This window comes from Trachypithecus francoisi, unplaced genomic scaffold (genome assembly GCF_009764315.1).
Source record: "Trachypithecus francoisi isolate TF-2019V2 unplaced genomic scaffold, Tfra_2.0 Lachesis_group10, whole genome shotgun sequence".
In the NCBI taxonomy this organism is placed as follows: domain Eukaryota; kingdom Metazoa; phylum Chordata; class Mammalia; order Primates; family Cercopithecidae; genus Trachypithecus; species Trachypithecus francoisi.
In genome coordinates, this window is record NW_022681455.1 from 125,582,239 (window position 1) to 125,602,375 (window position 20,137).

At 52.5% G+C, this 20,137-nt stretch overlaps 1 protein-coding gene across 1 annotated transcript in view; it reads left to right on the top strand.

Annotated features, from left to right (window-relative positions):
* CRISPLD2 (cysteine rich secretory protein LCCL domain containing 2) overlaps window positions 1-20,137 on the top strand; it is an 89,944-nt gene that overhangs the window by 16,434 nt on the left and 53,373 nt on the right. The window contains exons 2-6 of the mRNA XM_033219191.1: window positions 3,129-3,442; window positions 9,524-9,642; window positions 12,730-12,862; window positions 13,897-14,012; window positions 18,026-18,126. Coding sequence (XP_033075082.1) covers window positions 3,203-3,442; window positions 9,524-9,642; window positions 12,730-12,862; window positions 13,897-14,012; window positions 18,026-18,126 — 709 coding nt within the window. The 5' untranslated portion in view covers window positions 3,129-3,202. The remainder of the gene's footprint in view (window positions 1-3,128; window positions 3,443-9,523; window positions 9,643-12,729; window positions 12,863-13,896; window positions 14,013-18,025; window positions 18,127-20,137) is intronic.

The window sequence follows — 20,137 nt, forward strand, 5'->3', positions numbered from 1 at the left end:
TGAAAACTTTGTTCCATGCACAAAATTATTTTAACATGTTGGATAAAATTACCTTCAGGCTATGGGTATAAGGTGTATCTCAAAGATAAACAAATTTTGTGTTTAGATTGGGTCCTATCCCCAAGAGATCTCATTATGTACATGCAGATGTGCCAAAACCTGAAAAATCCAAAATCTGAAACACTTCTGGACCCAAGCATTTCGGATGAGGGATACTCAACTTGTAATACTTAAAAAAAGAGAAAAAGGAAAAGAAAATAGACAAGTACAACGCACAGGCCCACCACAGAGGCCCTGAAGACGCCCTCCTGTGGCCACCGTTTCACAGTTCCTGGCAACTCTGCCTGTTCACCTTACACGAACAGATGTCAGCATCTTGCCATATTTGCTTGAGATTTAAAAAATAGAAATAAGGGCCAGGTGCAGTGGCCCCTGCCTGTAATCTCAGGACTTTGGGAGCCTGAGATAGGTGATTGCTTGAGCCTAGAAGTTCAAGACCAGCCTGGGCAACATGGTGAAACCTCCATCTCTACAAAAAATAAACAAAAAATTAGCCTGGCGTGGTGGCACATACCTGTAGTCCCAGCTACTCAGGAGGCTGAGGTGGGAGGATCACTTGAGCCCAGGAAGTCCAGGCTGCAGTTAGCCATGATTGCACCACTGTACTCTAGCCTGGGTGACAGAGTGAGACCCTGTCTCAAAAAAAAAAAATTGAAATAAGATATTAAAGGTAAAGATGAAACCTCTCATTTTCTCCTCCCTACTCATCCTCTACTTCAGAGTCAATCCCTACCATGAACTTGCTCTGAATTCAGTCCCAGTTTTATGACACACACATACACACCATATACATACACACACACGTACACATACATGTTTATGTGTATATATACATATATGTCCATATATGATACAAAAGTTTTGTTTTTAATTTGTACAAATAGTGGCACTAGCATAATGTTCTACAACTTGCTTTTTAAAGTCACCACCACACCAAGATTTCTTTGTGCCGATGCTCACACAGCCCCAGCCCTCCCTTTTGCCCGCTGTGTAATATTCCACCACGTGCTCCTGCCCCAACCCTAAGCATGCTGTGTTTACCAGTCCCCCTACTGATAACCATCTGAGTGGTGCCCGCTGGTGATTTAGACCAGAGTGGGGTCTTCATCTCATGGGTTCACAGCAGAGTTGCATCAGCAGTTTATGCTTCGTGCCTCTGGGGTCCCTGCTCCTCCCGTGGCTCAAGTGTGGAGCAAAACAAGTGGAGCATCGTCATGACACCAGGGGGACGTCCGTGACGCCGATTACCGCACTCTCAACCTCAGCCAGCGTCAGAGTTTTCTGGCGTCTCTTCTTTGAGGCTGGCCGCCTACAGCTGGAAATGCTCATATATGGTGGTGTGACTAACCTGAGAGAGAGAGATCAGGGATCCTGAGAAGTCCTGCATTCTTGGTCTGCTTCCCAGCAGGATGAGTGAGCGCGCAGAGGTCCTCCCCGCGCGGCCCCAGGCTGGGCTTCAGAGGAGGGCAGCCCGTCTGGCCCGCTGCAAAGCAAGCCAAGCCTCTCCTCTCCACGTGGGGCTATTTTTGTCTGAGGCGCAGGCTCAGTCAGGACCCTGGAGAGTTTCCAGGGGTCAGGAATGGGAACCTCGGCGTTCCCATAGCTCTTTGGCTCAGCCTCTGTCGCCTGGTGCCAACGTTTCTGCTTCCTGGGATGCCCATCTTGGCCTCCGTCCATCCCCTCTGTGCCTTGATCTACATCTCCCCCCTGCCCCACCCGAGGATGCCCACCTTGCACTGCCACTGTCCCAGCCAACTTGACCGGTAAACACCTGGTTGGTGCTATGGGGGTGAAAACCAGGGAGGACTCATGTGAAGAACTGAGCCCCACGGAGTTCCCATAGGTCAGCTTGAGGCACGGCCGCCACCCAACCCTCCAGACAGAGCTGCTTCCTCTGGCCCCTGAGGGCCTGGCACTGTCTTTAGAGTCAGCCTTGTCCTGCTATGTGGGGACTGTGGGTTTCCTCCTCCATCTCCCAGACCTAACTGTGAGCTCCTTGAGGCCAGGGACAGAGTCCTCTTTGTCTTCACATCCCCAGTCTCCATCTCAGAGTCCAGCACAAAATAAGGCACTCCATGGAGGTGACTGGGTGGCCCAGACTCTCCCCTGGGAGGAAAGCAGAGAGGAGGGTTGTGCGTGGACGCACTTGTTCAAGCCCTTCCTTGTCTTCTTGGGCCGATAACATACATTCTTCAGATGAAGCCAGGAGGTGGAGGTCTGCGGTTCGTGACCCTGTAATGGAGGGGAGGTAGTTGGCCCCCAGAGACAGAGGAGCCAAGGTAGCTTGCTGGAAAATTCTGGGCCTTTGTAATCATCATTTCGGATCTCAGCGTCTCTGCTTACCAGGAGGCTGGCCTCGGGCTTGTCTTGTTGCCACACTAAGCCACAGCTTTCTTATCTGTAAAATGGGGATGAGAACGGCCTGACCTCCTGGGTTGTCATGGTGACTGGGAATAACATAAACGACCGGCCTGCGTAGGTGCTTACGAAGGGTTTTCTGAGGGAACAAAAGGCGGAGGCCTTGGCTGGACTTTGTTCTGGGCAGCTGTGTCTTAGTGTGCGACAGATGTGCGGGTGGGGCCCAGGGCAAAGGCCGTGATAAGAGGAGCCATATGTCAACCACTCTTGGTAAACTGAGTCTGACTTCGCAGGGACTAGAAGTTTGCTCTCAATGTTGGTTCACGGAGCATGACTTTAGCAATCCCCTTGGGGCAGGAGATAGAAGCTAATTTGTGCCAGAGATTCACCTGAATCCTGAATGAATAAGAGATGCTGACTCCTAGTTAGAAAATGCAGGGACTCGCTCCAGGAAAACTTGAGTCCAGGAGGAACTGTTCTGGGTTATCCTCTTTGGAATCCCGACAGCTCACCTCGCTGGAAACCCTTGGCGTAAATCCCAGCTCCACCACTTCCTGTCTGTGGCACCTTGCTTGTTTAGCTTCTGTGGGCCTCAGTTTCCACATCTGTAAAATGGAGAGAGTCATGTGTGCTGCGTTTGCTGCTCGAGCCAGCGCTGTGACCGGCTTCTACTAATGTGGCTTCTCCCACCGCCCTCTGCTTTCTTTCAGAGCTCGAGTGCCCAGCTCTGTCCCAGGAGCCCAGGCTGTCCTGTGAGTCCCATAGTTGCTGCAGGAGTGGAGCCATGAGCTGTGTCCTGGGCGGTGTCATCCCCTTGGGGCTGCTGTTCCTGGTCTGCGGATCCCAAGGCTACCTCCTGCCCAACGTCACTCTCTTAGAGGAGCTGCTCAGCAAATACCAGCACAACGAGTCTCACTCCCGGGTCCGCAGAGCCATCCCCAGGGAGGACAAGGAGGAGATCCTCATGCTGCACAACAAGCTTCGAGGCCAGGTGCAGCCTCAGGCCTCCAACATGGAGTACATGGTGAGCGCCGGCTCCGGCCACAGAGGCTGGCACTGGGGGTGGGGCCCAGGCCACCAGCCTGCTCTGTGCCCCAGCCAGTGCGTGTGGTGGCTGGCTCAGGGTCTCCTCTGGCAGGGGAGGATCCCGGCTCTGTTCTGTTTTGTTTGTTTGTTTTGAGATAGGGTCTCACTCTGCCACTGAGGCTGGAGTGCAATGAAGCAATCATCGTGCACTGAAACCTTAGACTCCCGGGTCAAGCGATCCTGCTTCAGCCTCCCAAGTAGCTGGAACTACAGGCCCAGCTACATTTTAAATATTTTGTGGAGATGGGGGTCTTGCCATGTTGCCTACACTGGTCTTGAACTCCTAGGCTCAAGCAATCCTCCTGCCTCAGCCTCTCCAAGTGCTAGGATTATAGGCATGAGCCACCATGTCTGGCTCTGGCTCTGTTCTTACCATTCTGCCAAAACAACACACATGGGTTCCCCGTGCAGAGCCTGCCTTGTTGCCTTCATGTCACTCTTGGTAGCTCCACTGGGAACACAGCTCTCAGCCCTTCCCACCTGGAGGCAGAGTGGGGAGGGGCCCAGGGCTGGGCTTTGCTGATGCTGATCTCAGCTCTGCCACATGCTAGCTGCGTGACCCCGACTTCTCCTTAGCCAGTGTGAGCCTCACTTTCCACTTTGAGAGTCCTTCCTTGCATGGTTGCCATGACTGTGAGGTAAGTTGAGGCTGTGAAGGGCCCGGCACAGACTGACCCTGCCTCTCCGACCCCTAGTCTTTGCTAACCGGGAAAGGAGCTAACGGTGACAGAAGGGCAGCCAAGGTCAACCCTCCTGGGTGCTTGTGATGGGTGCTCCAGGTGTGGTTGGGGAATGCTGCTATTTGACCCCAAGCTCCAATGTGGAAACTTCCTTCCTGGCTGGTTTTCCAGAACTACAGGGAAATGGACTACAGTCTTCTAGGGTCCCTACCAGGAGCCTCCACCTTGTCCATCCATCAGCTATGAATGGCTTTTTAAACAAACCCACGTCCCAGCCTGGGTAACATGGTAAAATCCCATCTCTACAACAAAAATCCAAAAGTTAGCTGGGCGTGGTGGTACGCACCTGTAGTCCCAGCTACTGGGGGTGGGAGCTTGGCAAGGAGGATCACTTGAGCCCGGGAGATCGAGGCTGCAGTGAGCTGAGATTGCGCCACTGCACTCCAGCCTGGGTGATAGAACAAGACCCTGTCTAAAAAAAAAAGAAAAAATCCGCATCTCCCCCAGAATCTGAGTCTTTGCCACTTTGGGGGTACAGGTGTCATCATGTCTCTGGAATGAACCCATGGCCCCCTGCTGTGATTGCTCTGAGAGACACGCTGCCGTCTCATCTGTGTCTTTAAAGCTGTGGTCACGTTCCTTTGCCACAGGCTGAGGTGGCCTAGGTGATGACCCATGTCTCCCCTACAAAGCTGCCACGGAGGGTCGTGGCACGAGGGTTGAGTGGCTATTACGTGCCATGTGGATTGTGTCCTCTTTAATCCTGACAGTAATCCTGGAAAATAGAAAGTATTAGCACCAATTTGCAGGAGAGAAAACTGAGGCTCAGAGAGGTTCACCTTTAAAAGACTTGTATAAACCACACAGCTACAAATGTACAAATGGTGAAGCTTGGATTCAAAGCTACCCTATCTGTCCCCAAAACCTGCACATAGAAGGTGCTATTACATATTTATTGTTTGTGTGTGTGTGGTTTTGTTTTTGAGACAGAGTCTCCTGTGTTGCCCAGGCTGGAGTGCAGTGGCCGGATCTCAGCTCACTGCAAGCTCTGCCTCCCAGGTTCATGTCATTCCCCTGCCTCAGCCTCCCGAGTAGCTGGGACTATAGGCGCCCGCCACCTCGCCCGGCTAGTTTTTTGTATTTTTTAGTAGAGACAGGGTTTCACCGTGTTAGCCAGGATGGTCTCGATCTCCTGACCTCGTGATCCGCCCGTCTCGGCCTCCCAAAGTGCTGGGATTACAGGTGTGAGCCACCGCGCCCGGCCGTGAAACACTTTTGCTGCTGTGCCGTGTTGGGGATTGGAGAGCCCAGCAGGAAGCAGGGAGGCTGCTGGGAGGTGGCTCAGTCAGCAGGTGACGGGCAGGTGAGGAGTGAAGGGGCGGGATTGGGGTGGGATTTGGGCGGGAGGCGGGAAGAGAAGCACAAAGAGCCCTTCCGAGACCTAGGAGGCGTTGCCCATGGGTCAGGGCTACACTGGCTTTCTGGCTGGGCTTTCTGTCTTTCTCCGAGCTCTGGACGCACTGCACTGTGAGAAAGGCTCCTGGAAGCAGAGCAACCCTGCCCGGGGGCTGTTTCTGAAGGGGCAGAGCAGAGGCAGGCAGCCCTGAAGGCTTCCCTCAGAGTCACTGGCTTTCCCTGGTGCCTGCTTTAGCCTGAACATGCTCCCCTCCTCTTGTAAGTTTCCTGCCTTCTTTCTTTCTTTTCTTTTCTTTTCTTTTCTTTTCTTTTCTTTCTCTTCTTTCTTTCTTTCTCTCTCTCTTTCTCTTTTTTCTTTTCTTTCTCTCTCTCTTTCTTTCTTTCTTTCTTTCTCTCTCTCTTCTCTTTTTTCTTTTCTTTCTCTCTCTCTTTCTTTCTTCTTTCTTTCTGCTTTTTGATTTTTTTGAGACAGAGTCTAGCTCTGTGGCCCAGGCTGGAGTGCAGTGGCATGATCTCGGCTCACTGCAACCTCCACTTTCCGGTTCAAGCGACTCTCCTGCCTCAGCCTCCTGAGTAACTGGACTATAGGTGCACACCATCACACCCGGCTAATTTCTGTATTTTTAGTACAGGTGGGGTTTCACCACGTTAGCCAGGCTGGTCTGGAATTCCTGACCTCAGGTGATCCACCCACTTCAGCCTCCCAGAGTGCTGGGGTTACAGGCATGAGCCACCGCGCCCGGCCTAAGTTTTTCTTTTTTACCTTCGATTTCTAAGAGCAGAGGAGGCTTGTTGGAACGTGCTGTTGCGAGAGTTGCTTTATGAGAAATGAAAGGGAAGGGGCCACCGGAACGTTGAGACCCACCGAATGTCCCATCCGCGCATCCCTGGTGGCTTGGCCTTGGTCCTCATGGGCAAGGAGGCCCCACGTCTCTCTGGAGAGGTTGGGGCATGTGGGACTGGAGCTTGACTGAGCTCCAGGATCCCAGATACTTCCCGCCTCCCAGTCTGCAGCAGGCTAGGTTCTTGTGGATGTTCTTCTCCCTGCACCGTGTGGTCCTCCCAGTTTCATGCAAGGCTTAGCGCCAGTGAAAGGAGCTTCTTTGCAGCAGGGAAAGTCAGGCCGCCCGGGCAGCCCATAGCAGGCCTTGCATGTTTTCCTATTTGTTTACTTGGTGCTATTTCAGGATTGGAGCTGAGATCGGGGTCCTTTGGTCTAAAAGTCCGGCCTGGTGGGGAGGCTGAGCCTTTGTGGATGCTACTGAGGCCACCTCGGAGCAGGGAGGCTGGAAGGAAGGGAAAGCAGAGCCCCTGCCACTCAGCCCGGCGCCCTCAGCACTGCACTGCGTTGCCCTTCGGCTCTGGTTCACACCCAAACAAGCAATGCAGATTTGAGAATTCATCTTGGAAACGTGGCTTCCTGTTCGACCCTGCCTGCTGTGGCTTCAAGCCACAGTCCTTTGAAATAGGCTCAGCACTGAAAGGTGGATTCTGAAATGCCAAAGAGTCGAGCAGCCGGTTCTGAGGTTTTATGAGTGGACAGGCTCTGGAGCCAGCCTGCCTGCCTCCAGCCAGCTCTGTCACTGGCCAGCTTTGTGACTTTGGGCAGATTGCTTAGCCTTTCTGTTTATGTTTCCTCACCTACATGATGGGAACAAGAAACCCTTTCTCATAGGGTTGTTTGGAGGAGGCAATGAGATAATGCATGACCCGTTCTAAGTAAATGTGAATGAAGCTGTTATCATTTAGTATATCGCACAGTCAGCATATTGTATTAGCATATTTTAGTAACTTCTTATTTTAGTGGGATGGGTCTGGCACTTTGTTACAGTATGCAAGGCAGGAAGAGCCCCCTCAGTAGCCAGACAAGAGGGGGTTGTGAGAGGCTTCCTGGTTGTGTGACCTCAGGCAGGTTACTTAACATCTCCAAGACTCAAGGTTTGTTGCTCCTTGGCCGCCGAGGAGTCTTGGTGGGACACGGGAGAGAGGGAAGCGAGGTGTGCGGTTGTGTTGGGCAGGTACTTCCTGCTGGGGGTCCCAGGACTAAGACAAGACTGTCTTCCATGAGCATCTGCTGTGTGCCCGGGGCTGGGTGTGCGGAGGGCAGGGAGGCCAGCCTCTGCCTGCTTAGAGCTGGAGCACCTGTCGGGAAGACTCCAGGGAGGAAGGGCAGCGTCAACTGCCAGCTGTGAGCGGGGGCTGCCTGGCGTCTGTTCCTCCACAGAGGAGAAAGGACATGCTTGCTCTGCTCATGGGGTTCTATCCCCAGGAGTCATGTGTGTTCCTGGGGCCAGCTGTGGCAGGCTAAGCTGCAGAGCCTGTCTTCAGAGTCTCTGCTCAGACCCCTGCTCAGGCCCTGCTGATTCAGGCTGGGCCATGCTGGGAGGTGAGCAGGGCTGGGCAAGCCGAAGATGTCTCTTATCAATTTCTTTTCATTGTGGTAAAATATACAGACTATAAAATTGACCATTTTAACCATTTCTAAGTGTGCAGTTCTGTGGCACTAGGTACATTCGCACTGTTGTGCAACCATCCCCACCATCCACCTCTGGCACTTTTCTTTTCTTTCTTTCTTTTTTTGAGACAGTCTTACTTTGTCCACGCCCGGTTAATTTTTGTATTTTTAGTAGAGATGGGGTTTCACCACGTTGGCCAGGCTGGTCTCCAACTCCTGACCTCAAGTGATCCGCCCGCCTCTGCCTCCCGAAGGGCAGGGATTACAGGCGTGAGCCACGGAGCCGGGCCCATCTCCGGCACTTTCTTTTTTTTTTTTTTTTTTTTTTTTAGGCGGAGTCTCGCTCTGTCGCCCGGACTGGAGTGCAGTGGCCAGATCTCAGCTCACTGCAAGCTCTGCCTCCCGGGTTTACGCCATTCTCCTGCCTCAGCCTCCCGAGTAGCTGGGACTACAGGCGCCCGCCACCTCGCCCAGCTAGTTTTTGTATTTTTATTAGAGACGGGGTTTCACCGTGTTAGCCAGGATGGTCTCGATCTCCTGACCTCGTGATCCGCCCGTCTTCGGCCTCCCAAAGTGCTGGGATTACAGGCTTGAGCCACCGCGCCCGGCCATCTCCGGCACTTTCTATCTTCCGACTGAAATGCGGCACCCGTTCGTCTCAGGGCCCTTCTTGCCGTGTTGCCCCGCAGGTAGTGAGAATCTAAAATCCCCTGCAGGGGCCCTCGGCTGCTTTTCCTTGCAGGCCTGAGTGTGGCTGGTGTGGATAAAGCCTCCCTGACTGCAGCCAGGCCCTGGGCTGGGCCCCTCGCGGGCTTCCCCTCCCCATTACTGCCAACAGTGAGGGCTGTGGACATGCCCACGTTACAGATGAGGACAGTGAGGCTCAGACGGGATAACTGCATGCCTAGGTTCACACCACCATTCCAGGACCAGCATTCAGAACACTGATCCAATGCCACACAAATAACTTATTTCTAGCCCCTGGCCTAGGAATAGCATCCGATTATTACCTGCTGTGGCCCACACATAGCTGCGTATATGGAGACAGCTCAGGCTCTAACATCCTGAAGACCTGATTTCAAATCCTGGTTCTGCGACTGGCTGGCTGTGGGACCCAGGGAAAATGCCTTTGCTTCTTCAGGCCTTGATTTGCTTGCCTGTGAAATGGAGATAAGAAGGGTCTACTTCAGAGGCCCCTTGTTAGAATGCAATGAAAAGATTGCGGTAAAGCCCGAGGCCTGGTGTGCTTGGAACATGCGTAAGGAGAGGAAACCGGGGTCATCGGGACAGGCTTCCAGGCCAAGACCATCCCTAGAGATGGTTGCTGACCTTCCCTTTTCTTCCACACAGCAGCAGAGCATTGGCTGTAGGCTGCGCGGAAGCCCAGGCAGGGGCACTACTGCATTTATGGTTCTTACGCCCCTCCCTCATCCTCACCTCCTGGTGCCTATTTCTCCTTCTGCTGCAGACCTGGGATGACGAGCTGGAGAAGTCTGCGGTGGCATGGGCCAGTCAGTGCATCTGGGAGCACGGGCCCACCAGTCTGCTGGTGTCCATCGGGCAGAATCTGGCCGCCCACTGGGGCAGGTAAGAGCCACAAGCTTCTCTCCAGCTGCTGCAGGCCCCCATTGCTGTGTGCCGGGCTCAGCACTTGCCCGTTATCAAGTTTAGCCTGCAAAGAGAGTGAGAGAGACCACCAGTTCCATCCATATTCTGGGTAACTGAGGCTTGGCACCCGGGAACACTCCTGAGTGACAAAATGTATTCAAGCTTGATTGGCTGACCCCAGACAGTAATGATTGATTAAAGTTTGTAGTTTGGGCTTTCTTTCTTTCTTTCTTTCTTTTTCAGACAGGGTCTTATTCTGTCCTCCAGGATGGAGTGCAGTGGTGCAATCTCGGCTCACTGCAACCTCCGCCTCCTGGGTTCAAGTGATTCTCGAGCCTCAGCCTCCCAAGTAGCTGGGACTATAGGCATGTACCACTATGCCTGGCTAATTTTTGTATTTTTTGGTAGAGACAGGGTTTCACCACGTTGGCCAGGGTGGTCTTGAACTCCTGGTCTCAAGTGATCCACCCACCTCGGCCTCCTCAAGTACGGCGATGACAGGCATGAGCCACCCCGCCCAGCCTGTAGATGGGGCTTCCATTCCATCTCCTGTGCAGGGTTCCTGAGTCCCCGTTCCTGTGGGGTGAACTGCTCTGTTCGTGGTGGGTCATTTCTGTCTGGTTCTGCTCACTGTTTAAGGCTGAGCCAGGTTCCACCCTGTTGGGAAGATGCCCATTGCCTTCCCTGTGTCATCCGGCCATCGGGAAGCTCACTAACTTCTCCAGACCCCCGGGGCTTCCCTGTCTGGCAGTGGTCTGTCCCCCCTCCTTCCCTGTCTGGGAGTGGTTTGTCACCTCTCTCGTAGGAGGCATTGACGGTTGTCTGTTAAATGCAGCTGACTGGCCTTCCCCAGAGTAACCTGGACCACGTATCCGTGCTCCCAAAGAGGCCAGAAGTCCCCTTCTGGGGGCTGAGGGCTGGTTTCATTGGAGAAAGTGGGAAAATGTCTCTTGACCACGCCCAGGATAACAACTAATGACCACATGAGACTTAACGACCAACCTGTGACCGTGCCATGCCCAAGGCCGGAGTGCACGTCCTCAGACCCATCCAGGACCTAGATTGACATCCATTTTGCCCTAATGATTAAAAAGTTGGACTGGGCTTTACACAGCCTCTTAAAATGTAGGTGAGGGTTTGCTTTCACTTCCCACAGAGGGATTTCCTAGCCTGGGTTTCATCAGGCCACGGGCAGCCACACCTTCCTCTGCATCCGTGGGTTATCAGGACGAACCTGAGCAGGTGTCATGGTGGATCAACAGCTGTGACTTCACAGAGGCAAATCCACACCATGGTTTTTTCTTTGGTGAAGTTAGCTTTTTATGAAAACTGTCTCACAGGCTGGGCATGGTGGCTCACGCCTGTAATCCCAGCACTTTGGGAGGCCGAGCTGGGTGGAATACAAGGTCAGGAGTTCAAGACTATCCTGGCCAACATAGTGAAACCCCATTTCTACTAAAAACACAAAAAAATTAGCTGGGCATGGTGGCGGGCACTTGTAATCCCAGCGACTCGGGAGGCTGAGGCAGGAGAATCGCTTGAACCCCGGAGGCGGAGGCTGCAGTGAGCAAGGATTGTGCCTGGGAGATAGTACAAGACTTCGTCTTGGAAAAAAAAAAAAAAAAATCTTACAATAACATGAAAGGCAAGTGTCTAGAGCAGGGAGATCTATAATTCCACTAGCCTGGTTCGGCTCTTTTCATTTTTCTGGGCTCCTTTGTAGCACTTGGCTGGGCGCCGACATAGTTTTACAGCCTTGCGACTATAGCCTGGATCACTTTGAAATCTTTTTTTCTTTTCCTTTTCACATAACATCGGGAAATTTTCAGTGACACAGTTGTCATGAGTGTCACCCTGCAAATGCCCCAGTGGTCCCTCTGTGGACAGACCAAAGTTGACCCATTGGCTCTTGCAGATTCATTTTTGTTTTCTGTTTTTCGCTTTGTCTCACTTGAATGATTTCTTTAGGATTACTCCTGAGAAGTAGGATTGCTGGGCCAAAGGGCACAGAGACGTCCCCACTTCTTAAGGAATTTTGCTAACTTGCTTTGCAAAACAGCCCCTGACTCTGCACAGCCTCCCAGGGCAGCCGCGGGTTCCTTTCCCCATAGCTGTGCCAGTGCCAGTGCCAGCCTTGAGTCTGCGTGACCTTGAGCCTGCGGGGAAGCGGATAAGTGGCCAGCAGCCCTCTGCTCCTGCCTCCTCACTGTGTGCACGCCTTTCTGCAGAGGCTGCTGAGCACTGCTGTGCGTTCTGCTTCCAGACAGTAATTGTTACAAGACCTCTAACTGCCTCGCCGACCACATGGCCCTTAAAAATGGTCATTTACCCCGTGAGCGTTTTCTCTTCATCGAAACCACTTTGTTTATACTTGCTGGTGACAGTGTGACTGGGGACTTGCCTCCAGTTTGGTTTTTTCCCTAGTTAAAAAAAAATGGTGCCAACCTTGGCAGCTGAGTCTGAAGCAAGGGGGTGGTGGGCATGAAGCGATGACCCCACGGAGGATGTCCAGGGACCGGTGCAGCTGGTGGCTGTGGATTACAGGTGGGCACCACCACGCCCGGCTAATTTTTGTATCTTTAGTAGAGACGAGGTTTCACCATGTCGGCCAGGCTGGTCTCCAACTCCTGACCTCAGGTGATCCGCCCACCCCAGCCTCCCAAAGTGCTGGGATTACAGACGTGAACTACCATGTTTGGACTTAACTGCACTCACGTCTTAATCAGGTTTTGTCTTAGACAATAATGTCTGTGAAACATGGGCTTTGTGGGCTGGATATTTTTTCTCCAATGTACCTGAAAATAAACACCTAATTGACATAAAAAAGGACTCATTGAGAGCCAGGTTAAGATTTTTCTGCACGTGAGCCACCTGAAGAGCCTGCTAGAGACCCCAGGTGAGCTCCTCAATGATAATGGGTTTAATCACTTGTACCAGGTGCTCCTGGAATTGGGGGCTCTTCCCCCTCCTCGGCCTCCCTCCCTCCCACCTGCCCCTGGTTGCTGCCGTTTCCGCTGGCGGGTGGGGTGAGGGGCTGGGACTGAGTGAGCTGCTTCTGCCCTGCAGGTATCGCTCTCCCGGGTTCCACGTGCAGTCCTGGTATGACGAGGTGAAGGACTACACTTACCCCTACCCGAGCGAGTGCAATCCCTGGTGTCCGGAGAGGTGCTCGGGGGCCATGTGCACGCACTACACACAGGTAACTCGCGGACTGGCCACCCCCTCAGCCCTGCACCCCAATCCCAGTCATTCACCCCTGCCCCTGGGGGACTGGTGCCAAATCTGTTAAACCTCTGTGCTGTTACTGCCTTAATTTTTTAAAATTCAGTTCTATGCAAAGTACAGCTGGTAGCATAAGCTGTTTGCTACCAGCAAGGCCAGAAACTGAGTGAGCACTACAAACTCTTTTTTTTTTAATTTGAGACAGTGTCTCCCTGCTACCTGGGCTGGAGTGCAAGGGCATGATCTTAGCTCAGTGCAGCCCCCAAACTCCTGGGCTCAAGCAATCCTCCCACCTCAGCCTCCTGAGTACCTGGGACTACAGGTGTGTACTACCAGGCCTGGCTAATTTTTGTATTTTTTTTTTTTTTTTTAGAGATGGGTCTGGCTACTTTGTCCAGGCTGGTCTCAGATTCCCGGGCTCATGTGATCCTCCCCGCTCAGCTTCCCAGTGTGCTGGGATTAGAGGTGTAAGCTACTGCACCCAACCGAGAAATCTATGGCAATTTGACATTGCGGAGCATTTTCATTGTGTAGGAGTTTGTTTGCTTGCTTTTTCTTTTGAAATGGAGTCTCCCTCTGTCACCCAGGCTGGAGTGCAGTGGCATGATCTTGGCTCACTGCAATCTCTGCCCCGCAGGTTCAAGCAATTCTCCTGCCTCAGCCTCCTGAATAGCTGGGACTACAAGCGCACGCTACCACGCCTGGCTAATTTTTGTATTTTTAGTAGAGACAGGGTTTCACCATGTTGGTCAGTCTGGTCTCGAACTCCTGACCTCGTGATCTGCCTGCCTCAGCCTCCCAAAGTGCTGAGATGACAGGCATGAGCCACTGCGCCCGACCCACTTGCTTGCTTTGTAATGAAATGCATATATCTTCAATGGGTTGGGGACTAATATCTGCTTCCCCAACCCTTCACCCTTCAGTGCCAGCACCTTATACATCCAGGCCAGATTGTATCCCCCTTTTGTGCCTTGTCCCTCGAGCTGTGACACACAGATGTCATCTTTTCAGATAGTTTGGGCCACCACCAACAAGATCGGCTGTGCTGTGAACACCTGCCGGAGGATGACTGTCTGGGGAGAAGTCTGGGAGAACGCGGTCTACTTTGTCTGCAATTATTCTCCAAAGTAAGATGAGTTGATGCGGTTGTATGGGGTAGGGGTTGGGATGTGTTTGCTTGCCGTGGAGCACCCAGTGAAAACTGGCTTGAGCAGCGAAGTCTTCATTATCTCACATAACAAGAAATCTAGAGTTTGGTGCATCTGGGTTAGCTTAAAAACTCAGCAATGTCAACAAGGACCCGGGTCCTTTCCGTCTTCTTGCCGTACCATTCTCTCCTCAGGGTCCCGAGATGGCCGCAGAGCACCCACATCACATCTCCCCAAGCAGAAGGAAAGATGGTCAAAGGGCCAAAGGGCTCTCTCCTTAGGTCTTTCGCACACTGGCACACTCTCTCCTTATCTTGGCCAGAATTAGACCAATCATAGATGAGGGGAAACAAGATTGCCCCAACTGGCTTTGCAAGACGTCCTCTGAGACCTAATTGAACAAAGTCAGAAGCGGGAATAGCTGCTGGCTGGGCAGCCACCATGCCTATTTTTCTCTGAAAATGTGCAGTAGACAGCACCCTAGAAAACACGTGTTCACACAAAGCCTAGCTTCTCTGTTTCCCTCCGAAGAGGGTCCTCATGCGGCCTCCAGATCATGGTGCCTCCTCCGCCTATAGCATGCTCAGATCGTCAGTGTGGTGTCCAGCCCTTGACTCATTTGCTCATGGGACAAATATGTGCTGATTCTTGGAGAGCCGCTCCCCCAGTTCACGACCTGAGGTTTGCATGCTGGCCGCTGGCCACCGCTGTGCTCGCCCCGTGCACTGTGTAGCGTGGGCCCCGGGGCATGTTTGCTCAGTGACTGAATGAAACAGCAATGACCTCATGTATTTGTCTTGGGTCAGGAGTGGTTATGAAAAGGTGGGATGAAGGGGGAATCGCTGAGGTTGGGAGGAAAAATAGAAGCTCTCCCAAAACCATCTGGCGTGCCTGCAGTGGTGTGGCTCAGCAGCCCACATGGATAAGCGCAGCGGGTGTGTCATTGCCTGAGAGGGACACAGGCCCCATGCAAGGGCAGCAGACTGGTCCAAGGTGGTGGAATTCCCGGCCCAGTGGCAGTTGGGGAATGAGGAATCATTTGACTTGATTCTATAAAAAAATAGACACTAGAAGGTCCTATCAGAAATGAAATTCTTTCCTTCTGTAGCAACCCCCTGCTTCCTTAAAAAAAGGAATAACCCGTGTATGGTAAAATCTACTCATCTTAAGTATACAGCGTGACACAGTTTCACATGCATTATTCTGTTGGGGCTGCAACAACAGATGCCACAGCCTGGGCAGCTTACACATCAGACTTTTATCTCTCACCATTCTGGAGGCTGGAAGTCCCCTGGATCAAGGTGTGGTGGATCAAGGTGTGGCAGCATCGGGCTCCAGTGGGGACTCTCTTCCTGGCTCACCAACAGCCATCTTCTTACATGGTGGTGAGAGATGAGAACACCAATCCTATTGGATCAGGACTTCACCTGTGGACCTTATTTAACCTTAATTAGTTTCGTCAAGGCCCTATCTCCATACCACGGCCCTCCAGCCTGGGTATCTCCATGTACAGTCACACTGGGGGTGAGGGCTTCAACACTGGGATTTGCGGAGACACATACTAAAAGTCCATGGCAATAGCCCTCTACCCGTGTAACTACCATCCAGATGGAGATGGATGGTGTCTCCCGTGCCGCAGAGCCTCTCTCGTGCCCCGCAAAGTGACCACCATTCTAGCATCTTTCCCATCAGTCTGTGGTGTCTGGTTTGGGACCTCACATGAGGGGGGCTACACAGCACACTCCCCAAATGGTATTTTGCTCAACATCACATTGGTGAGGTCTCCCCATGGTGTTGTGTGTTCACTGGTTCTTTCCTTTTGTCCGCTGCGTATTACTGCGTGCTGTCCATGGCCTCTTTCTTAGAGAGAGGGCTTGAGCCCCTGGGCTATGCAGGACACTGTCTCAGGCACCAGGGTGGGAAGGGTGGCTGGGAGGGTGGGTTTGGGTATGGTGGGAGGTCAGATCCCTTGAGGGGGATTCTCAGCCTGATAGGGGGTGAGGTGGGTGTGTACATAGAGGGACTTGCACGTGAGGGAAGGTACTTCACGGTGCTATTCAAAAATTAAGGAGACTGGCCAGTGCGGTAGCACATGCCTGTAATCCCAGCCTCCTTTGGCCAAGGCAGGAGAATCGCTTGAGTCCAGGAGTTCAAGACCAGTCTTGGCAATTGGCAAAACCCCATCTCTACAAAAAAATACAAAAAGTTAGCGGGGTGTGGTGGTGCATGCCTGTATTCCCAGTTTCGTGTGAGGCTGAGGTGGGAGGATTGCTTGAGCCCAGAAGGTTGAGGCTACAGTGAGCTGTGGTCATACCACGGCCTTCCAGCCTGGGTGACAGAGCAAGACCCTGTCTCAAAAATTAAGGAAATTGTTCATCTGTAGGACCTGATGCCCAGCCGGCCTTCCATCAATGCCAACCCTGAGTATTAGGGTTGAGCTGGGAGCGTCGGTGGTGTGGTTTGTCTGAGGAAATAGAGAACCCTAGACACAAGGGAAAATGGCAGGGGCAATGGGACGTACCCATGACAGGACCACAACCATCTGAGAAACTTACTGGGCTTCACCCAGAGACAGGATAGGCTCTGGGCCCTCTCGGTCCCTTGGTGATGTTGCTTTTGGGGGAGTCATCCCAAAGGCCCCCAGGGATCTGAGCAGAGGGTATCTGAGTGGGGATGTCTTGTGGCATGGCACAGACATGGTCATTCTGCCTCTGGAATGTGAGGGGGTGGGAGAGGCTGTGTGCAGGTCATAACCCCAGACGGTGCCCAGCCCTGTCCTCCCTGCACTGCACAGCCTACTGCCCCTCCTCTGCCCACAGGCCCCGCGGGAGGTTCTAGACCACTCTGGTAAGGACAGATGCCTGTCAGACCCAGAGCGTGCTTCCTGCCATTTGTCTTCGGCCAGCACTGGCAGGGCCCCTCCCCTTCTTCCCTGGAAAGCATCAGAGCATTCCCCACACAAGCTTGTGGATTTCCCCAATTCTCAGAGCACAGCCTTCCCCATGAGTCAGGCATCAGTCCGAGGGCTTCCCCACGGTCACTCCCTCAGTCTCACAGCAGGGCAGCAGCCCTGCTGCTATGACCCCATTTTGCAGAAAGGGAGACCAAGGCTGGGGCTGGAGGAGGCTGGCGGAGCGCACACGCTGGCAGCCTGGGGACCAACTAGGGAAGCCTGCTCTTCACAGCCCGGGAGCTGCAGGAAGGGCCTTGGGATTCGGCTCACCACCGCTACCAGGCCCCTGGAGAAAGCCTTTGGTGCAGCCTCCAGTTTTCCTGCCCCTGGGAACTCCAGAGGGAGGCAGAGGGCAACTGTGAACCAAGAGGGACCTTTGGCCCAGCCCCTAGAATAGAGTGTGCCTAACTAAGGCTCTGAGCCTGACGGCCTGGGTTCAAATCCCAGCCCAGTCACTTGCTTGCTCTGTGACCTGGGGCAAGTCACTGAACCTCACTGTGCCTCAGTTTCCTCTTCTGCAAAAGTATTGAATTCTAGCTGTTCCCTCCTAGGGTGTTGGGGAGATGGGGTGAGGAGCACAGTGAAAGCACAGACAGGGATGGCGTGTGGTAAAACCTGGGAAACACAAGCCATCTCCAGAGCAGGCTGGCTTTACACATTTGAGAAATGGCTTCAAAGGGAGTCCTGACAGCTTTTCAGTGCTCAGGTGTTAGGATCCAGGGGCCCTGACAGTGTTCGGAGCCGTGTTGGTGGACGGGGGGCCACGGGGCCGACAGCCAGCCAAGGCAAAGGAACTGGGTGGAAGGGCATCTTGCAGCTAGCTCCCTTCTGCAGAATCGCTGGGATTCTGGAGCTCTCTAGACTCTCTGTGCATGGGAGGGGCCTGGGACAGTCACATTTCCCGCTTCCCACAGCACACACCTATCCCCTTGACCTGTCAATGACGGTGTCCAGGGACTCAGGTGGGCCTTGGCAGAGGATCAGTCCCAAGGCCTCACGTGGTAGTTCCCTCTGACGGTTGTTTTTGGTCTGTCCTCAGGGGGAACTGGATCGGAGAAGCCCCCTACAAGAATGGCCGGCCCTGCTCTGAGTGCCCGCCCAGCTATGGAGGCGGCTGCAGGAACAACTTGTGTTACCGAGGTAGGAAATTTACTCCCAACACTTTTGCAATGAATTTTCCCTCAGTCTGAGTCATGCGACAGCGTCACATAAAATGGGGGAATTAAAGAAGTCAGAGCCACCTCTCCCGGCCCTATTGAAGACGCTCTCAGCACTTTCCTCCCGCCTCCGTGATGAGCTGAACCTCATCTCCAGGGTCTGGGCTCAGCTTCCAGGCCCCTGGAGAGCCCCACTGCCCCGAGACGTGACTTCCCATGGGCATCCAGGCTCTGCGGATGCTGGACACAGCATTAAATGCAGACGTACTGCTCACCCTCATTAGCGTTCACAGTTTCATATGAAATAGGCCAGGGGCCGGGCACGGTGGCTCACACCTGTAATCCCAGCACTTTGGGAGGCTGAGGCAGGAGGACCATATGAGGCCATGTATTAGGGTTCTCTAGAGGGACAGAACTAATAGGATATATATAAATATATATATATGATTTATTAAGGAGTGTTAAACTCACATGATCACAAGATCCCACAATAGGCCATCTGCAAGCTGAGGAACAAGAAAGCCAGTCCGAGTCTAGAAGTGGAACAACTTCAAGCCCAATGTTTGAGGGCAGGAAGCATCCAGCACGAGAGAAAGATGGAAGCTGCTCCCAGCCTCCTTCTAAATCAGTCTAGTCTTTTCACCTTTTTCTGCCAGCTTTATATCCTAGCTGTGCTGGCAGCTGATTAGATGGTGCCCACCCAGATTGAGGGTGGGTCTGCCTTTCCCAGCCCACTGACTCAAATGTTCATCTCCTTTGGCAGCACCCCCACAGACACACCCAGGATCAATACTTTGCATCCTTCAATCCAATCAAGTTGACACTCAGTATTAAGCATCACAAGCCCACCCCTTGTCAACTTGAACCCACACACATCTCCTGAGATCATCTATAATCTTCAAATAAAGACAGTAATAAGATCCTAATTACACCTAACATAATACAACTATCCTTCGTAAAACTGGAAACTCACCACCAGTCCCCAACCCAAATGCTATGACATAAAGTTAACAATACTTAAATGTTGATATGAAGTTAATAAATCTTACGTCCCATGATAAAGGAAAAGGGAAATAACATGAAGATATTTTCTTAGTACAAGTGTATACATGCACAAACATGTTTTTAACGAAAGGAGGAAATACTCATAACAATTACAGTCCTCGTAGCTGCAACTGGTCACGTGGTCATAGCTGGTATTGATGACCACCTTCTTCTGCTGCCCATTCTGTATTCCCTTTGCCTTCAGCAAGCACCTCAGCAGGTCTTGGTTTTTTTCCTGGTGGAGTGACCCAAACCTTCATTCCTAAAGGGACTGGGCTATTCGTAGTCCTGCCTGGATTAGGCTGTTGTAGTTTCCCATTGACCTTAATCACAGGACATGGTAATACTAAGAGATGCCCCAAGGGATCTCCTGTATTCCACGCATGCTCTTCCTTACCTCCATGGTGGAGCAGTAGACTGATTTCATCTTGATAGTCCACGTCAATCACTCCAGCCAACACTGTAACTCCCTTCTTAGCCTGTTGACTTAAGGGTAGGAGGAGCCCAAAGTGTCCAGGTGGCAATCTTAGCTTCCAGTGTAATGGAATCATTGTTGTGTCTCCTGATGGCAGCGTTCCTCCCTCTGGAACTAAGACCTCTAAGCCAGGAGAAGGTAATGTCTCGGGAATAGGAAGGAAACATTTTGCTAGTGGGTCTCTAGGGGTGAGGGTAACTGATGCCACTTCCACTTCCACCCCTTCATTCCTGAACTCATGAATCTTGGCTATGGGAGAAACAATACCATACATTGGATGCTGATTGAGGGCATACATGGCCTTCTGGAGAACTTTGCCCCAGCCCTGCCAAGTATTGTCACCTAGTTGGCATTGTAATTGTGACTTCAAAAGGCCATTCCACCGTTCTGTCAATCCAGCTGCTTTAGGATGATGGGGAACATGGTAAGACCAGTGAATTCCATGAGCGTGAGCCCACTGCCACACTTTTTTGGC